The sequence below is a fragment of the Salvelinus namaycush genome, chromosome 25, assembly GCF_016432855.1.
Source record: "Salvelinus namaycush isolate Seneca chromosome 25, SaNama_1.0, whole genome shotgun sequence".
Lineage (NCBI taxonomy): Eukaryota > Metazoa > Chordata > Actinopteri > Salmoniformes > Salmonidae > Salvelinus > Salvelinus namaycush.
In genome coordinates this window covers 34,046,952-34,067,988 of record NC_052331.1, presented here as the reverse complement: position 1 = coordinate 34,067,988, position 21,037 = coordinate 34,046,952, and the positions used below count along the sequence as shown (strand labels likewise).

General features: G+C 43.4%; 2 protein-coding genes across 5 annotated transcripts; one reads left to right on the top strand and one right to left on the bottom strand.

Moving 5' to 3' along the window:
- Positions 1–392: 392 nt before the first annotated feature.
- On the top strand, positions 393–3,480 carry LOC120020612 (complement factor H-related protein 1-like). The gene is made up of 6 exons (XM_038964322.1): positions 393–524; positions 792–983; positions 1,206–1,382; positions 2,266–2,391; positions 2,631–2,656; positions 2,742–3,480. The coding sequence occupies exons 1-5, from the start codon at positions 464–466 to the stop codon at positions 2,651–2,653; spliced, it is 579 nt and encodes a 192-aa protein (XP_038820250.1). The 5' UTR covers positions 393–463; the 3' UTR covers positions 2,654–2,656; positions 2,742–3,480.
- Positions 3,481–6,013: 2,533 nt separating this feature from the next.
- On the bottom strand, positions 6,014–20,580 carry zbtb41 (zinc finger and BTB domain containing 41). Of its 4 annotated transcripts, XM_038964320.1 has the most exons (11): positions 20,466–20,580; positions 18,714–19,983; positions 16,535–16,742; positions 15,539–15,608; positions 14,206–14,353; positions 12,199–12,328; positions 11,436–11,531; positions 11,101–11,207; positions 10,821–10,926; positions 9,945–10,033; positions 6,014–8,214 (listed from the first exon to the last, which is right to left on the bottom strand). In XM_038964320.1, the coding sequence occupies exons 2-11, from the start codon at positions 19,951–19,953 to the stop codon at positions 7,565–7,567; spliced, it is 2,844 nt and encodes a 947-aa protein (XP_038820248.1). In that variant the 5' UTR covers positions 19,954–19,983; positions 20,466–20,580; the 3' UTR covers positions 6,014–7,564. The 4 variants fall into 4 exon arrangements, 3 of the variants coding, with proteins under 3 accessions (XP_038820248.1, XP_038820247.1, XP_038820249.1); XM_038964319.1 differs by having other exon boundaries at positions 10,821–11,207; XM_038964321.1 differs by having other exon boundaries at positions 8,039–8,179; positions 10,821–11,207.
- Positions 20,581–21,037: the final 457 nt, after the last annotated feature.

Genomic DNA, 21,037 nt, shown 5'->3' with positions numbered 1-21,037 from the left:
CAATATTGGTCCTTGAATGATATCAGTCATTTACATTTCTCAACATGGATGCATCTGAAACAGTCTCAAAATAATCAAATACTAGTAACTTTAGTGAGACTTTTACAGAACATAAGAAATATTTGGAACTAGTGGTTGGCCCATTTGACAGTTTCATGGGATTTAACATAAGATATATATTTTTTTAAATAATTAAACACGTAATTTGAGATTTAAGCAATCCTTAGTTCATTATATGAACAAAGACAATAATTAAATGTTAATTCATTCTCTTTTTTTCCACTGTAAAAAAAATCCTTCTTTGTTAATTGTGACATCTTGTATTTTATTCCACAGTGCTGCCCAAAGGCACAAGTTTAAGATCCACCCCCGACAATAATTACCTTGGTTGAATTTAAAAAGCCCCAACTCAGACTCCAGGTAATTCATTTCTCAGTGTACATGTAACAGCAGTGGAGAGAGAATGAAGGAAATAACACTGTATGTCTTTATTGTACTACACATCTGGTCCTACGGTGTTAAAGGTAAGATATTTTGATACACACTAACTATTCATTCAATGAAGATTGCGTTTAGTATTCTTTACACATTCAATGAATTGTGAACACTGATGTTTTTTCTTAAGGCAGTGCCTATATGTGGTGTAACGTGTAATTAATAAAAAGGCCTAGTACAGGGCAGAAACACTCATCTATACATTTCTAATCCAAGATACACTGTATTTGTTGAACAAAGGTCATTGTGCAGACAGATGATGCATAATAATAAATGTCTTTTCTGACATTTTTCAGCTCAAGAATCTGGAAAAGGCTGTCAAAGACCTCAACTGGACAATGGCTTTGTTGACCCGGAGCAGGAAATGTACCAGGATGGCACGACTTTGACTTATGCCTGTGATAGAGGTCTGAAGACACCAATGGAAGGCTGGTGGGGGATGATTACATGTGAGAATGGTAGATGGTCTGATAGTCCTCTGTGTACGGGTAAGTACTGTCTGCTCTAACCTTGATCTATAGCAAAGAGGCTTATGTAAGAGTGGTGTAAAAACTCCGAAAACTATCCCTTTTGGTACAGGAAAGAGAGGATGTTGGTGTGACAGGACATATGATACATTTGTGTTGTGAACAACTTTCAGTACTATCATCTCTTGTACTTCGTTGTCCTTTATTTCTGTACTAATCATTGTTTGTACTGTATCTTCACAGCCAGTCGTTCTTGTGATGCACCTCCTCAAGTGAACCATGCAACCATTGTTCAACAATATCAAAACAAGTTTAGTGATGGAACAAAAGTGGTTTATAAATGCAAAAGATCCTACATGATGGAAGGGAATGCAGATGTAGTCTGTCTTTCAGGAGAATGGACCTCAGCCCCCACATGCAGTGAGTACTGACTTAAAGGGATTGTGCCAGATTTTGGCAAATAAGCCCTTTTCCTACTTACCCTGAGTCAGATGAACTTGAGCATGCTAGCCGTTCCGGTAGACTTCCAGTCACTGTGCTAACGCTAGTTAGCATTGGCTCGCAAAACTACCTCTAACTTCCTTCATGCTGGACGCAGAGACATACAATTTTTAACCATTACTTCATCTTGATTTGGGTAAATCGAAGCAGGGCATAAAATCTCACACTATCCCTTTAAGATCCAACTGATTTCTGTATACTGACATCTGTACTGCATTTATGTGTCACTGAAGAGAGTAGTACAGTATTGACTTTGAGCTTCAGTCCAGAGTCCTCCAGAAGGGTTTCTAATAACATAACCACATGTTTAAAACTGACCATAAGCCTTGTTTCCTAGCCGTTTCATTGAAAAGTCAAAAGTGAGCAAATAACATTTCATGTAATAATCACATGTATCTCTTTATCTGAAATCTAATCACATGTTATTGGCCAAGTACACATATGTTTAGATGTTATCACATGTGCAGCGAAATGCTTGTGTTTCTAGCTCCAACAGGGCATTAAAACCAATTAAAATAAATAACAATACACACATAATCCAGAAAAATAAAGAAATTAAGAAATATCAGAACAATATTTTTTTAATATGCTGCTATACTGTAAAGCTTAGCTGGGTCATTCATTAAAGACATAATGGGAATGTATTGTTACATTTTTAAAGGGTCATTTCACAGCCTTCCTTGCTGAAATCTAACCTAATGCAGGTAAAGTCAAGAACAACAAATGCAACCTGTGGAAACCATTTATTTGTACTTGCTTTTACCAGATAAATTTTCACACCTACCATAACTCTCTCCAACAGGTCATGAGGCCTTACGGAAGTGTAGGGCCAACGAGTTTCAGTGCCGTAACAGAAGGTGTATACCGACCACCTGGAGGTGCGACAAAGACAATGACTGTTCCGACAACAGCGATGAGGAAAACTGTGGTAAGTCAAAAACAAAAAACTTTTCTGAAATCTACCAATTGCCTAGATACCTTAATATGCTAATTTAGCTAGTGGGGGAGAAGGTCTCGGTGCTTTTCTTCCTCTATGAACCTGTTTTATCTCAGTCATTCTCAGTAGGTGTATTTTGTTTCTTAGTTACAATAGTTGTACTTAAATAAATGTTACAGTAGGCCTATTTTTTTCTCTCAAAATATGAACTACCATGTCATCCCATTCAGGTTACGAAAATGTAGATCCATAATGGGTAAGTTTTTTGTGCATCCCTACACGGTGGATTACAAAACTTGTTAGAGTTTACAGTATTAAAAATATTATGATTTTTATTTCAGGTTGTTCATGATGAAGATGTGACTTACTGAAAGACCTGAGGATGGATGATACCGTGTCCATTTGTTCACATATCAAAAACATATGTGTATTTTCTTAACAGGGCTATGAACAGCAAATCACCCGAAGAGAGGAAGAGAAAAATAGATTGTTTAGGATATAACTGATAAATGTAGCTTTTACATTTAGGTCATGATATAGAAAATTATTTATACAGCACACGGGGTTCAAAATTCAAAAGGCACTCGTACATCTAAGCAGTCTTTTTTGCAGGTGCATGGTAACGGTTGAACAAGATGAAGGAAAAAGGAAACCGTACACTGCTCTTGACAGTATCACTGCTCTTTAATAAGCTTACGTATCGGCCTCACGGCCTTCGTCAGAGCTTTTAGCACAAGGGGTTAAAATGGAGGGGAGCAGAGTAGGGTTCCATCATGACCGATCTCCATCACCTAAGGAATAGATAGAGCCTCCTGGGTGGCGTAGTGGTCTAAGACACTGCACTGTCGTGCAAGCTGTGCCAGTAGATATCCTGGTTCGAGTCCAGGCTCTGTCGCAGCCGCCCGGCCGGCAGGGATGTTCTTGTCCCATTGTGCTCGAATGACTCCCGTGGTGGGATGAGTGCAATGCCTGCTGACATGATCACTAGGTGTGCAATAGTAAAGAACTGCTCATGACTGCGTTAAATTTGGAAACAACACTCTGAAACTGTCAATAAATGATTTACATACAGTAAATGAATGTATATGTGTGATCCTCCTGTATCTTACATACGTTTTTCTTTATTTAGAGGTTGAATTGGACAGACAGAGAGAGAAGTCGAGTTTATTTAGAGGTTGTATTGAACAGACAGAAGTCGAGTTTATTTAGAGGTTGTATTGGACAGACAGAGAAGTCGAGTTTATTTAGAGGTTGTATTGAACAGAGAGAAGTCGAGTTTATTTAGAGGTTGTATTGGACAGACTGTGAGAAGTCCAGTTTATTTAGAGGTTGTATTGAACAGACAGAGAGAGAAGTCAAGTTTATTTAGAGATGTATTGGACAGAGAGAGAAGTCAAGTTAATTTAGAGGTTGTATTGGACAGAGAGAGAAGTCGAGTTTATTTAGAGGTTGTATTGGACAGAGAGAGAAGTCGAGTTTATTTAGAGGTTGTATTGAACAGACAGAGAGAGAAGTCAAGTTTATTTAGAGATGTATTGGACAGAGAGAGAAGTCAAGTTAATTTAGAGGTTGTATTGGACAGAGAGAGAAGTCGAGTTTATTTAGAGGTTGTATTGGACAGAGAGAGAAGTCGAGTTTATTTAGAGGTTGTATTGGACAGAGAGAGAAGTCGAGGTTAAGTCGGGTATGTGCTGACCAACTGGCAGGTGTCTTCACTGACATTTTCAACATGTCCCTGATTTATTCTGTAATAGCAACATGTTTCAAGCAGACCACCATAGCCCCAGTGCCCAAGAACACAAAGGCAACCTGCCTAAATGACTACAGAACCGTAGCAATCACGTCCGTAGCCATGAAGTGCTTTGAAAGGTTGGTAATGGCTCACATCAACACCATTATCCCAGAAACCCTAGACCCACTCCAATTTGCATACCGCCCAAACAGATCCACAGATGATGCAATCTCTATTGCACTCCACACTGCCCTTTCCAACCTGGACAAAAGGAACACTTATGTTAGAATGCTATTCATTGACTACAACTCAGCGTTCAACACCATAGTACCCTCAAAGCTCATCACTAAGCTAAGGATCCTGGGACTAAATACCTCCCTCTGCAACTGGATCCTGGACTTCCTGACGGGCCGCCCCCAGGTGGTGAGGGTAGGTAGCAACACATCTGCCACACTGATCCTCAACACTGGAGCTCCCCAGGGGTGTGTGCTCATGACTGCATGGCCAGGCATGACTCCAACACCATCATTAAGTTTGCAGATGACACAACAGTGGTAGGCCTGATCACCGACAACGACGAGACAGGGTATAGGGATGAGGTCAGAGACCTGGCCGGGTGGTGCCAGAATAACAACCTATCCCTCAACGTAACCAAGACTAAGGAGATGATTGTGGACTACAAGAAAAGGAGGACCGAGAACGCCCCCATTCTCTTAGACGGGGCTGTAGTGGAGCAGGCTGAGAGCTTCAAGTTCCTTGGTGTCCACATCAACAACAAACTAGAATGGTCCAAACACACCAAGACAGTCGTGAAGAGGGCACAACTATTCCCCCTCAGGAAACTAAAAAGGTTTGGCATGGGTCCTGAGATCCTCAAAAGGTTCTACAGCTGCAACATCGAGAGCATCCTGACTGGTTGCATCACTGCCTGGTACAACAATTGCTCGGCCTCTGACCGCAAGGCACTACAGAGGGTAGTGCGTATGGCCCAGTACATCACTGGGGCTCAGCTGCCTGCCATCCAGGACCTCTACACCAGGCGGTGTCAGAGGAAGGCCCTAAAACTTGTCAAAGACCCCAGCCACCCCAGTCATAGACTGTTCTCTCTACTACCGCATGGCAAGCGGTACCGGAGTGCCAAGTATAGGATAAAAGGTTTCTCAACAGTTTTTACCCCCAAGCCATAAGACTCCTGAACAGGTAATCAAATGGCTACCCGGACTATTTGCATTGTGTATAGTCACTTAACAATATCTATATGTACATATTACCTCACTTTAACCATATCTACATGTACATACTCCCTCAATCAGCCTGACTAACCGGTGTCTGTATGTAGCCTCGCTACTTTTATAGCCTCGCTACTGTATATAGCCTGTCTTTTTACTGTTGTTTCAATTCTTTACCTACCTATTGTTCACCTAATACATTTTTTGCACTATTGGTTAGAGCCTGTAAGTAAGCATTTCACTGTAAGGTCTACACCTGTTGTATTCGGCGCACGTGACAAATAAACTTTGATTTGATTTAGAGGTTGTATTGTACAAGAAGATCGAAGTCGAGTTTATTTAGAGATTGTATTGTACAGGCAGAGAGAAGTCAAGTTTATTTAGAGGTTGTATTGGACAGAGAGAGAAGTCAAGTTTATTTAGAGGTTGTATTGGACAGAGAGAGAAGTCAAGTTTATTTAGAGGTTGTATTGTACAGGCAGAGAGAAGTCGAGTTTATTTAGAGGTTGTATTGGACAGACAGTGAGAAGTCGAGTTTATTTAGAGGTTGTATTGGACAGACAGAGAGAAGTCAAGTTTATTTAGAGGTTGTATTAGACAGACAGAGAGAAGTCAAGTTCATTTAAGCAATAAGGCTTGTGGGGGTGTGGTATATGGCCAACGCAGAGTGCCTGGATACAGCCCTTAGCCGTGGTATATTGGCCATATACCACATATCCCTGAGGTGCCTTATTGCTATTATAAACTGGTAACCAACACAATTAGACCAGTAAAAATAAATGTTTTGTCATACCCGTGATATACCATGGCTTTCAGCCAATCAGCATTCAGGGCTCGAACCACCCGGTTTATAATGCACATTAATGAACATGGTGATCCCCTATAAGGCAACATATAGTACATCCCCATAAGGACAGTACATAAGGACAGTACATCCCCATAAGGACAGAAACCTATCATAAGTATCAAGCGTCTCAGAGTAGAAGTGCTGATTTAGAATCAGTTTTGCCTTTTAGATCATAATGAATAAGATTACATGGACAGGGGGGGTGGCCTGATCCTAGATCAGGGTGTTTTATACATACTACCCAGGCTGTTCCCTCCTGTCCATTGTGAAAGAAACAACATGATATACAGAATACTTTAAAATTGATTCAGACGTGGTTGACCTCATGATACACTGATTAAACAGACCTTTCTAGTTTTGAGGAACCCGCCGGGTGTAGGGACGTCACCCCTAGACGCATTGCATTTCTCCTACTGATGGTGTAATTGGTTATGGTTACTATTGGGGGAGGGGAATCTGATCCTAGATCTGTACAGGGGGAACACCACCCCGGAGCAACAGGCTGACCACACTATGATTGGTTATTACTCTAAAATTCTGTGGTAACTGGAAAGGAACACGTGGAATATTATGGAACTTGATTTGCATGGGGTAAATGCGTTGTATAATACTTTAATTCAATTTTAAATTGTGAATAAATAGCCAGATACACCTGTAAGAACAGCCAGCTTTTTGGAAATGAGACACCCTGTTCTGGAATTACCTTTTGTAATCAATCAGGCTCCTGTCACAATATACATCACTCACTCACACTCATTTATGGAATGACAGAGATCTTAGGCTTTTGTGTGACAAGAGAAACTTTAAAAAGTGCTCTTTGAACCCAATATGATGAAAGACTTGGGGCTCAATCAAGGTGGTGCAAGGTTTGGACGATCGCAGATATAAATATCACAAATGGAGCTGATGAGATTCCCTGTTCCACACGGCTGACAACTAGATCTGTTCGACACCATCTGTTTCTATCAGTGTTCTCCCCTGAATAAGCTGCAGAGGTTAAAAGAGCAGGACGATCGCATTTTATTTTAAGGCTAGATACATAAATACTTCATAACCCATACATAACCCATTCATAACAGATTCATAACCCATTCATAAACTATACATAAGCCATGCATAAGCAGTGCATGAGCATTTTGTGAATGCTTATGTTAACAACCGCACCCTTCAAATAAGCGTTACCTCTATGGACTTATACAGTTTCGTATGGGTTATAAATGTGTACTGTATGGGTTATAAATGTGTACTCTATGGGTTATAAATGTGTACGGTATGGGTCATAAATGTGTTATAACGTCCTTATGTAGGTACCCTTTAAATAAAATGTTGCCAAACGGGAAGTATAGAGAGGCATCATCAATGGGTGACGTGGTCCGAGTTGGAGATGTTCTGGACGGGGGTGGCAGAGTCCAGGCCCAGCAAGGTGCCCAGGTACGACTGATCCCTGGGGTCCAACATCTGGTCAGGCTGCACCGGGTGAACAATGTTGGCCGGCTGAGGGGTAAGCGTGTACTTCTCCAGGAACGCCAGCTCCGTGGCAGTCTGGTACCCCCCAGCTGTCTGCTGCTGCCCCTGACCTTGGGGCGGGCAGGTTACGTGTCCCCTCAGGTCACCCTGTACCCCCGAGACCACCCTGGGCATCTGGACGGGCACCAGCGTGACAGGCACACACACGTCGGAGGGGACGTTCTGGAGAACGGTCTTGGGTTCAGCCCGGTACACTTTGGAGGGGCCGTGGGTATTATAAGGCAGAGTCACAATCTTGTCCTCTGTTAGCACCACCAGAGGCTGCTGGCGGTGTTGCAGCTGGTGGTGCTGCTGCTCAGTGGACTTAGCACCGTGTACATGGTCCATATGGTACTTCAGCTTGTCTTTCCTCTTAAAGGTGGCGCTGCAGTGCGGGCAGTTAAAGGGGCGGGCATCCGAATGGATCACCATGTGCTTGGTGAGGGTCTTCTTAATGCGGAACGTCTGTTGGCACACGGGGCATCGGTAAGGTTTTTCACCTTGCAAAAGACATGACGGAAGTTAGTTGGGCAAACATAGAATTACATATAGAGGATAAAAAGGGGAGGGGGAGGTAGAGGGATGGGGAGGTAGAGGGATGGGGGAGGTAAAGGAGAGGTAGATGGGAGGTAGAGGAGAGGGTGGAGGTAGAGGAGAGGTAGAGGGGAGGTAGAGGAGAGGGTAGAGGTAGAGGAGATAGAGGGGAGGGTGGAGGTAGAGGATATAGAGGGGAGGTAGAGGAGAGGGTGGAGGTAGAGGAGATAGAGGGAGGTAGAGGGGAAGTAGAGGGGAGGTAGAGGAGAGGGTGGAGGTAGAGGAGATAGAGGGGAGGGTGGAGGTAGAGGAGATAGAGGGAGGTAGAGGGGAAGTAGAGGGGAGGTAGAGGAGAGGGTGGAGGTAGAGGAGAGGGGAGGGTGGAGGTAGAGGAGAGGTAGAGGGGATGTAGAGGGGAGGGTGGAGGTAGAGGAGATAGAGGGGGGTAGAGGGGAAGTAGAGGGGAGGGTGGAGGTAGAGGAGGTAGAGGGGAGGGTGGATGTAGAGGAGATAGAGGGGGGTAGAGGGGAGGGTGGAGGTAGAGGAGATAGAGGGGGATAGAGGGGAGGGTGTAGAGGAGATAGAGGGGGGGTAGAGGGGAGGGTGGAGGTAGAGGAGATAGATGGGGGGTAGAGGGGAGGGTGGAGGTAGAGGAGATAGAGGGAGGGTAGAGGGAGGGTGGAGGTAAGGGAGATAGAGGGGGGTAGAGGGGAGGGTGGAGGTAGAGGAGATAGAGCGGGATAGAGGGGGATAGAGGGGAGGGTGGAGGTAGAGGAGATAGAGGGGGGGTAGAGGGGAGGGTGGAGGTAGAGGAGATAGAGGGGGGTAGAGGGGAGGGTGGGGGTAGAGGAGATAGAGGGGGATAGAGGGGAGGGTGGAGGTAGAGGAGATTGATGGGGGGTAGAGGGGAGGGTGGAGGTAGAGGAGATAGAGGGGGGTAGAGGGGAGGGTGGAGGTAGAGGAGATAGAGGGGGGGTAGAGGGGAGGGTGGAGGTAGAGGAGATAGAGCAGGATAGAGGGGGATAGAGGGGAGGGTGGAGGTAGAGGAGATAGAGGGGGATAGAGGGGAGGGTGGAGGTAGAGGAGATTGATGGGGGGTAGAGGGGAGGGTGGAGGTAGAGGAGATAGAGGGGGGTAGAGGGGAGGGTGGAGGTAGAGGAGATAGAGGGGGTAGGGGGGAGGTAGAGGAGGTAGAGGGGGGGTAGAGGGGAGGGTGGAGGTAGAGGAGATAGAGGGGGATAGAGGGGAGGGTGGAGGTAGAGGAGATAGAGGGGGGGTAGAGGGGAGGGTGGAGGTAGAGGAGATAGAGGGGGTAGGGGGGAGGTAGAGGAGGTAGAGGGGGGGTAGAGGGGAGGGTGGAGGTAGAGGGGGGGTAGAGGGGAGGGTGGAGGTAGAGGAGATAGAGGGGGTAAAGGTTTTGTTGTGGCCCTTTGTCTGTAAAATAGTTTTTAAAAAACATTTAAAAAACAGATGAAAAGCAGACATTCATTGAAGCGTGTGTATAGTGTGATGGCTGCTGGTCTAGGAAATGGAAGCAGGTCGGTAATGTTGCCTGCCACACCTGTCATCTATTTATTGGACATCTACGTCCACCAAATACATTTGTTCTGGATTAATATGTCAATAAAGGGTTGATGTGAAAAGATAGTTACGCTGCCAGGCAAACAGACATTCACAGCTTGTATTGTCCTCTTACCTGAGTGTGTTCTAAAGTGCATCTCCAGACTGGACTTCCCTTTGAACTCCTTCTTACAGACCTCACACTGATGCACAGCTGTTTTATACCTATACAATCCACACACATTTTACCAATGTTTAGTCTTTTCACAAATAGTCAACTAGACACCATAGAAGATCCTCTTCAACAGTAAAAAAAAAAAAGTATTTTTCATTGGACAAACACTGGATTTGTTCCATCTGGGTTGTTGGGTTGATAAAATGTAGTATCAATAAAGTCATTGTAATTATACCAGCGACAGCGAGTACAAGAAATTGAAACCAAAAATACATTTTCAACGTCTTTTCAACATCTTGTGCTCATAGGGTAGTCACATTTATACCAAAAACTATGTGACTGTATGTATTTGACTGTCCAGATATGGAAGTCAAGTTGTTTTCTGTGCATGCACTGTGAATTTACTTTGTTTTATTGAATATCATGTGAGAATGTGTTTGACGTGTGCTGACTACGCAATTGTTGTTTGTCCAATGCTGTTTATTCTGCCTATTTCCCTGATCATTTAATAAAAAATCGAATAAAAAATCCCTTTGGCGCCCTGGTGCGTCTAAATCCAGACTGACACTCTAAATCTAAAACATATTGGTCACGTTCCAGCATGACTACATTGCAGATGTTACGTTTCATCAACCAATGGTTATATGCCACGTCATCCGATTGCTATATTATATGATGTAGTTAGCTGATATGTTAACACCTACTCAGTCGTTGTGAGATCTGACATGCATCTGCAATGTAGTCAACCGCGTTGTGAGATCTGACATGCACCTGCAATGTAGTCAGCCTGGAATGCGCCCATTCCCTCCATCTCCATCCACCATCAGGACCACTTACTTCTGCCACACCTTCTCTCCCAGGTGGACACTTTTGTAATGGACGGTCAGGTGATCATGGCGCCTGAAACACTTCCCACACTCCTCACACTGGTGGGCTTTCTCCCCTGATAACAACCAAGGGAGATTCAATTCAATTATTATCCCCGTAAGACAATTTGTGTGCAGCGTAAAAACATACAAACAGTTCCAGGACCATATATGAAGAAATAACCCAGGGGAACATTTTACTCTCTTTTGCACGGCTACGGAACATAACACGGAAGGTGTGTATACTGTACCCGAGTGTATTTTCTGGTGTTTGGTCAGATGGTCGTGGCGTATGAACGTCTTTCCGCATTCGTCACACTCGTAGCGCTTGTCGTCGTGGTGGACTCGAAGATGAAGCCTATCAGAATAAAGTTGGGGGTTCAAGTTTTTAACAAATGTTAATATGCAATTAAAACAGGCAAACATTTGATTTATTTTGTATTAAATGATGACAAAACTATGATACAATTATTTTCTCTGGAGAAGACAAAAACTCCCCAATAGAAACCTCATGAACATGGGAATCCACCCACAGGTGATAGCCAATAAGAACTAGGTACGTCATGAACTGCCCAAGCATATTGACCTATAAGAGCTGCCGTGGCGGAAACTCTGTCCACAGATACTGCAGAGGTGAGGTTTCTCTCCGCTGTGAATCCGCAAATGTTCTCTCAACGTTGTCCTACGGACATAAAAAAACAACCACATTACAATCAATGGAGTTAGATTGATAGTAGACCAGTTACTAAAGTTGAGACTGTTACCATGTGAGCAGTGAGAGATAGACACAATACCACTGTAAGGTTCCGATTTTCTTTTCTTAGTCAACCTTGTGTTCTTTTTCTTTGTGTTCTTGAACCCTGTCTTTCATTTTTGTTCATTGATTTCACCTGTGTTGGTTTCTCACCTGGTCTCATCAGCTCCATATTTAGTTCAGTTCTTTCTGTTTGTATAGTTGTGAGGTATTGTTTGTTTTTGACTGCCTGCCTGTGTTTGACCTTTGCCTGCCTGTGTTTGACCTTTGCCTGCCTGTGACCACGGTTCCTGCCTTCTGCGAAGTCTTAATAAACATTTGCCGCGCTCTACGCGTGAATCTAGACCTTTTTCTCCCTGAGTATTCATTACAACCACCACCCAAAATAATTGTTAAAAAGAAGTTGGTTCAAAGTTTCGTTAAAAGTTATAACATTAGTAGTTGATGTGTAAAAAAACATAGAAGTTCAATGTAATCACACTTACATGTGCAGTATTCTAAACACTGCTGTTTATTTCAATATTTTTATTTATAATTTTCCCACAACACAAAAAAAATAACATCAACCTGTTTATTGTAGTTGTGACAATCCTACCTCTCCCTCACTGACTTCCCACAGATTAAGCAGGTCCATTTTCTCTTGCCCCCGTGTGTACATTCAATGTGTCTCTTCCTGTTACCCGTGTCGTTGAACTGGCGGCCACAGATGTCACATGGGAACGGACCTGTGGACAGAGTCAAAGGTCAATTCAATATCCCTGTGTCACAGCCTTACTTTTCAATCCAACATCAACATCTGATCATTGATTCAAGTTAAGCTTCTACAAACTTGATAGCATTCTCTTCAATGATTATACAACCTTTTCCTTGACTCCCAATGTTTTTGAGGACAATAAACCCGAACGTGGTATTTGTATTTATTTTGGATCCCAATAGTTCCTGCCAAGGCAGCAGCTACTCTTCTCGGGGTGCAGCAACATCAAGGCAGTTTATACAATTTTAAAAACATTACAATACATTCACAACAGATTTCACAACACATTAAGTGTGTGCCCTCAGGCCTGTACTCTACTACCACATATTTACAACACAAAATCCATGTGTATGTGTGCGTATAGTGTGTATGTTATCGTGTGTGTGTGCAGGTGGCTGTGCCTGTGTAAGTGTCTCTTCACAGTCCACACTGTTCCATAAGGTGTATGTTTATGTTTTTTAAAATCTGATTCTACTGCTTGCATCAGTTACTTGATGTGGAATAGAGTTCCATGTATTCATAGCTCTACGTAGTACTAGTCTATTCTGTGCTGCCCTGTTCGGAGCCAAATGAAATTTTCCTAAGTCTCTCATTGTGGCACCTTACCACACGACTGAACAGTAGTAGTCTCCACTGGGATTCTCTGCCTCTAACCCTATTACAGGGGCTGAGTCACTGGCTTACTGGTGCTCTTTCATGCCGTCCCTAGGAGGGGTGCGTCACTTGAGTGGGTTGAGTCACTGACGTGATCTTCCTGTCTGGGTTGGCGCCCCCCCCTTGGGTTGTGCCGTGGCGGAGATCTTTGTGGGCTATACTCGGCCTTGTCTCAGGATGGTAAGTTGGTGGTTGAAGATATCCCTCTAGTGGTGTGGGGGCTGTGCTTTGGCAAAGTGGGTGGGGTTATATCCTTCCTGTTTGGCCCTGTCCGGGGGTATCATCGGATGCGGCCACAGTGTCTCCTGACCCCTCCTGTCTCAGCCTCCAGTATTTATGCTGCAGTAGTTTATGTGTCGGGGGGCTAGGGTCAGTTTGTTAAATCTGGAATACTTCTCCTGTCTTATCCGGTGTCCTGTGTGAATTTAAGTATGCTCTCTCTAATTCTCTCTTTCTCTCTTTCTTTCTCTCTCTCGGAGGACCTGAGCCCTAGGACCATGCCTCAGGACTACCTGGCATGATGACTCCTTGCTGTTCCCAGTCCACCAGGCCGTGCTGCTGCTCCAGTTTCAACTGTTCTGCCTGTACAAAGGGCTATATAAATACATTTGATTTGATTTAGTCCAGGTGTGGCAAAACTAGGGCCTGTGGAACCTGCCTTGTTGATAGTGCTGTTAAGAAGAAATGTCACCCAAAATGTAATTTAAGATGCTCCAAAGCTTTTAACTATCATTCTTTATATCATTTATTTTTGTTTCATAGTATAGTTTCTTCTTTTTATTTAGTTTAGTCACATTATTTCTCAATTTGCAGTACGTAATGCCATACCTTTTGCCTCATCCCTCTCAACCATACAATTTTTCAATTCCTCATCAATCCAAGGGGATTCAACAGTAACACTTAGGGCATATAGTTATAACTTATTATTACTTGTTATAACCATGATAATGCTTTATACATGAACTTATAATATGTTACGCCTTTCAACTGGCTCAAAATGACAGATAATAACCGATTTATCACTTTACTAACACATTATAAGCAGTTCATTCATACTTATGACAAGGCTAATAAAGCATTATGACCCATCATAATGCATTATATCTGTACGCCTAAAGTCAAGAGGTACAATACATTTATCTATTAACTAAATAGGTTGGATAAAGCAATTAAATTACATTTCCCATTCATTACCTAAATGGTACTTTTCTTGATGCTTCAAGCGGGCAAACCTGGACTTGAAGTAGTCATCGCAGAAGGCACATTTGAAGGGTCGGTCTTGCGTGTGTAGAATCATGTGCTCCTCCAGATGGGGTCTACGTGTGAAAGACTTGTGGCAGATCTGAACCAGGAAGAGCAGAGAGAGAAGATGATTCCAGAATACACTGACTGTACTTGCAGAATACACTGACTGTACTTGCAGTGAATGTGAAAATGTGTCATTCTGTGGACTATGTGTATCGTTCTGTGGACTATGTATTATGTGATGTGTACAGATGTAGGGTCTTAATTTGAGCCAGTTCGCTACAGAATGAAAGTAATCCTGCAGCAACAGGAAATGTGAATTATTATGTGGATTATAATTCATGGACATACATTTTTGTAGGGGTTGATACATTTTGCTATACTAAGGGAAAAATAAGTCTGACATTTCTATGTGGAAATTACAAACACCAGAAGCCCTTTTAAACCTCAAATACACTACAGGTTTTCAATTTCCTGCATTGCATCTGTAGGTATATATTATAAAGTGGTCCTTGTGCGTAAATATTGCATCACCCATCTCAAATGTCTATACTGTATTCTATACTATGCCACTGTATCTTAGTCCAATGCCGCTCTGACATATGTATATACTGTATTCTATAATATGCCACTGTATCTTAGTCCAATGCCACTCTGACATATATGTGTATATATTCTTAATCCATTCCTTACTTAGATTTACGTGTTTTTGGGGTATATGTTGTGAAACTGATAAGATATATTACTTAAATATTACTGCATTGTCGGAGCTAGAAGCACAAGCATTTCGGTACACCCGCAATAACATCTGCCAAACACGTGTATGTCACCAAAACATTTGACTTGATTTGATTTTGACTCAACTTCTAAAAGACATCTCATTTCATATTGCTATGCAATGACGTCACTTGAACTTGATGAGCTAATGTTGGTGACACTACCATGTGGCTCAGTTGATAAGAGCATGGCGCTTGCAACGACAGGGTTGTGGGTTCGATTCCCACGGGGGGACCCGTATGAAAAATGTATGCAAGTGTATTTGGATAAAAGCATCTGCTAAATGTTAAAACCAAACTTCTTAGGCTCAAAGTGTTGATATTGATCAACGAGAGACATTCATATTATAAGGGCTCAAGGTGAGTGATCCCTTCAAAATATGATTGTAGTCTGAATCTTGGGGCTAGCATTTTACTCCTTACCTCATTTTCTATACTGTGTCCGTTATAGGAAACATTTCTTTTTTTGGATTGTGTTTCATAAAATAAAACAAGTCAAAGCTTACATCACACTTCCATCCATCGTTCTTCTTCCTCCTCATGGCCAGGAACTCCTGAATGTGGTCCGGGTGGAACCTGAAAGCACAGTGGTAACACGTAGTTAGTGCACACTTGACTTCATTATTCATTCCTTTTCACTCCTTGGAGAGCAGAGGGCCTCCATATAAACACACAGTACAACATTGACCTGTCTGGATCCCTTTGACACTGAACAACGCTGTGACACGTGTCCACAAGGTGGTAAAGCAAATTATTTTAACTTTAAGTACACTACATAAAACTAAGTGAGAAAAGGACACAACTGGTGGACTACAGCGTAATCCATTTAATTCAATAAACTGTTGATCCCTGAAGAGCAATGAAATAATCCCCATTATAGAACTGCTAATAACATCTAGATCAGGGCATATAATGATCAACTCAGATTACTACTAACCAGAAACCCCTTTACCCTGAAAGACTACAAACAAACATTAAACTCGTCTAGCAATGGTTTCCTTGACCCAGATTAAGCCTAGTAATTGACTAAAACACACTTCCAATGGAGAATCTCCATTGATTGATTGTTAATCCAGGACTAGGCTTAATCTGGGTCGGGAAATCAGCCCGAAGTTTGGAAGGGCTGTTAATAAGGTTTCAATTCAACCACTAAATAAATAACCTTATCTTTATATTCATACGAACATGATTTTAATAATTTGAATTTAGAGTGATTATTTTCCTAAAAGCTCAATTGTTAGGGATTTATAATAATCAAAATGTATAATATGTATAAGAGTGTAATGTGAATATCAGGGTTGGGGGTCAAGTCCATTTCAATTCAGTCAATTCGGGAAGTAAACTGTAATTCCTATTCCAATTCAAATGTTCCTCAAAGCTTCTCTATTAGAAAAATGTGGAATTGGAATTTCTGTTTACTTCCTGAATTGGCTGAATTGAAATGGAACTGACCCCAACCCTGGTTAACAGAGAATGATGATGGGACAGGAACGAAGGCTCGCCTTCTGACGTGTTTGGCGAGGGTCTTTTTGCTGGCGTGGAGCTTGTTGCAGAAGGAGCACTTGTGGTCCTTCTTCTGGAAGGGGGCGTCACTGGCGTGCTTCTTCTTGTGTACAGTGAGGTTCGACTTGGTGGAGTAACACTGCAGACACACGTCACACTGGAAGGGCTTCTCTCCCGTGTGTACCCTGGTGTGACTCTCATACTTCCCTATGGAAAATACAGAGAAAAACATCATAATATTATGAGGTATAATAAAGTATTCGGTACATGTTATGGCTCAAAAGACAGATAAGTGGTGCACAACTGCAGCACAGATAGAACAATGACACAGATATTTTACTGGATGTTTAAATGTGAAGCATCCGCTTGCCATTTCCACTCATTACCAAATATGGTAGTGAGAGGAAGCCCAATGGCGGGCAGTGGGAGAAGATGGAACAAGATGGAGTTCGGCCAACATTCTGCAAATTTTCTCATTGATGAAACGTTTGATCTCAATACAGTTTTCTGTTCCCAAAACTAGAATGGGTTATAGACAGAGTGGACAATTTTTTTTATTTAACTAGGTAAGTCAGTTAAGATTACAGCCTAGAAACAGTGGGTTAACTGCCTTGTTCAGGGGCAGAACAACAGATTTTTACCATGTCAGCTAGGGGATTTGATCTAGCAACACTTTCGGTTACCGGCCCAACGCTCTAACCACTAGGCTACCTGCCGGATTTAGGATTGTAAACTTTACTCTTCGTAAACGTTTTAAAAAATAATGACGTTTAGGACTGCAAGTGTGAATTGAGGTATTGCACAAGCAGACTTCACAGAGTAGGCGTTCCCTAACGGAAATATGCAGATGATGCTAGAACGAGCCAATAGGATCTCGCTAGGTCGTGCTTTCCTCTGCCCACCTCCTTGCTTGTTCTGCCCACTATGGGGGCAGCGGGTAGCCTCGTGGTTAGAGGGGGGCAGCGGGTAGCCTCGTGGTTAGAGGGGGGCAGCGGGTAGCCTCGTGGTTAGAGGGGGGCAGCGGGTAGCCTCGTGGTTAGAGGGGGGCAGCGGGTAGCCTCGTGGTTAGAGGGGGGCAGCGGGTAGCCTCGTGGTTAGAGGGGGGCAGCGGGTAGCCTCGTGGTTAGAGGGGGGCAGCGGGTAGCCTCGTGGTTAGAGGGGGGCAGCGGGTAGCCTCGTGGTTAGAGGGGGGCAGCGGGTAGCCTCGTGGTTAGAGGGGGGCAGCGGGTAGCCTCGTGGTTAGAGCATTGGGCCAGTAACCGAAAGGTTGCTGGATCGAATTCCCAAGCTGTCGTTCTGCCTCTGAAAAAGGCAGTTAACCAAGTGTCATTGTAAATAAGAATTTGTTCTTAACTTACTTGCCTAGTTAAAAAAAAAAGCTAATTTGTTCCCATTGGAAACGACAGGCTGTCTGTCTTGGTTTAGTTATTAAAAATCTTTGCCCGCAGTCCTTCAGGGCTTCCATGTCTGCTCTTGAAAACTCCACTGAGTCACTTGATTGGCAGTCAAACAAATTAAACCTACTACTTACTTCGTTGCTAAGAGAAGAGGACAAAAAACAGCACTTGTGGTTGTTTAAATGTTGGTTATGTATTAATTATTTAATATATTATTATTGTTTAATATCTTATTATTATGTTGAATGTTGGTTATTGTTTCATACTATATTATTATTATTATTGTTAAGGGTGTATACTGGAGGCGAAGTCAGGTGCAGGAGAGCAGAGTGTAGTGAACAGGCGCACTTCTTATTTCCGGTCCAACGAAAGCACAAAAGTACATAAATGTGTCCAAACACGGAACAATAGACAAAAGAATGGCGCGTAACAATACCCACATAACATAAATACAATTTCACACAAAGACATGGAGGGGAACAGAGGACTAAATACATTCAGTGTGATTAGGGAATGAAAACCAGGTGTGTATGGAACAAGACAAAAGAAATGGAAATATGAAAAATGGAGCGGCGATGGCTAGAAAGCAGGTGACGTCGACCGCCGCCAGAACAAGGAGAGGAGCCGACTTCGGCGGAAGTCGTGACAATTATTATGTTGTTATTGTCATGTATGTTATTAATCTGTTGTTGTATAATATCAGCTCAGAAACAACTGCCTACATAAATACAATGTAATCAGTGCAATACATTTAAATAAAATCTTTAAGGAGAGTACCTACCTGTGCGGTCAAAGGTCTTGTCACACTTGGGGCACTTGAGCGTCTTCTTGCTTACGCTCTGGATGATGACAGGAGCCAGTCCCTCTGGGTACACTGTTCCATAGTTAGAACCATTGGCAGCCTGACTATATACCTCCACCTCATTGACTGTCTGGTGTTCTGTTGTCTCCACCTCTGAACTCTCACCGCTCTCTCTTGCTCCCCGTACTAACGCACTTTGACGTTCTTCCACCATCTCCTCCTCCTCCCTCTCCTCTTCCGCCTCCTCACCCTCGGTTGGGGTGAGTGCATCCCCTGTGTCGGATATGTGCTTTGGTTTTCTCCCATCTTCTTGTTCTTCTTCATCTTCCTCGTCATCTTCCTCTGTGGTGTTAGGGTCTCTACTAGCGGGGTCTTGATGTAGCTTCCCCTCTGTTGCGCCGGCGCTGTCCGCGTCACCTCTCTCCAATTTAGCGGGAACTCTCCTCCTGCGGGCAGACCTCCGGGTTGTGGTTACCATGGTAGTAACCTCTTGATTGACCATCTTTTCTCTGGCGTCTCCCTCGGTGCTGCTACTGTGGTTCCTGTTTAAATGGTTCTCCAGAGACTTCTTGTAGCAAAACGTGCGGCTGCAGAACGAACAATGGTGGGCACCAGCCTGGACTGGGCTTTGGACCCCGACACAGTCTGATGGAAGGTCAGAAGCTTTAGAGGTCTTCTCTGAGCTTGGTTCCCCCACGGACTTAACCTCCACTCGGGCAAGCGCTGGCCGGCCATCCCCCTCTCCTGCCAGGAGCTTCACTACATCCATCATGTCCAGGAAGCCGGCCGCTTCAGTCAGGGCAGGGACCTCGCTCTCGGGAATGACGCACTCGGCCGTGTAAAGGAGGTGCAGTAAGTGTTGGAACACGGAATCCTCCACGTGGTCAAGAATCACGTGATCGGCGGTTGGGTTTTTGGTCAGCTCGGCGTGGAAGTAGCTGCTACCGTGCGCCAACATGGCTTTGTGGGCTCTGTAGCGCTTCCCGCCCACACTGACAGAGACGTCGCAGAACCTCTGCTTCGTTCGGTCCTCGTTTAGAAACTTGAGGAGGTTGTCGCCATGCTGCATCATGGTCAGGTGTCTCTTTTGTGATGGAGGAACCGTCTCTGAATCAGTCATGGTATTGATGTCCAGTGAGTCAATTTGCCCACTGGCACAAGCACTGACCTTTCGTCTTCTGTTTGGGGGTTGAGGTTGGTTGGGTTTTCTCGTCATCATTATGTTAAATGGGGAACCATTCAAAGAGTTCTGAAAAACAGACATGATTTCAAGAAACAGCCTATGTCAGCAGAAAGTTATGTTGTACATATGTTATTACACAGCCTGTATGGCAAGGTGAGAGGTAAAGACAGATGTAGCTTATAGATGCAGCTGATTATACGTGTATTTTGATATTGCATTTACTGTTATAGCCAGCCTTTGATATGTTGGCTAATGTTTTGTGAAAGCCAATGTATGCAGTGACATGGGTGTATCAACAACTCAACTGCTGGCAACGTTGTTATATCGCCTATTCCAACAACGTAGCGTGCAGCCAACTCAATTCAGTGTTGATGTGCATCAGCAGTTGGCTACAATGTTGCAGTCTCAAATTCGCTATCCACCTCAAGGACCCCTATGTTATGGTCTGTACAAAAGCCCCCTCCCCCCGAAGAGGAGAACGTTGACAAACGACCCTTACTGCCCCTTTGGGAAAGCATTCGTGCAAGTGAATTCATTTTCAAACCTACCTTAGAAGTGTAAGCACGCTAAGAAAAAAATACGAAGTACACTCGTAGATCTCTACTCTGAGAAAATAGCAAAAATGTCAATTTCCTGAATATCGCAAAACGCCCCACCTTCACATTCTTGGGGAAACGTCGCAAACAAACAACGCGCTCGTTCATTGGCTGTTTCAGCTTTTGTCCTCGAGCCCTTTGTGTAATAGTAACCAGAGAGAAATGTCACACAAAAAGCCGACAAAAACACTTTGATATTTCTCTCATATTTATGCAGGTACGTGTAAATTGTTTTAAACGGTAACAGCCTTTGTGTGCTTTGTGTTCCTTGATAAACGTGAAGAATGTGCTGAACTGTATCACATTATTCGCCTATGCGACTTTATAGTCTATGTGGCATTGTGGGTATTGTAGTGAAATACGACATAGGGAACCTATCGAGAGAGATGTGTGATGAAAGGATTGTGAACGCCTTCATCGAACATTCTCACAGTCACAACCCACTTGAAAATGACTAGAGGAGGATAATAAAAAAATAGGAAAATTAATGATTGGAAACCCATGATAATAATCAAACCGTTCCT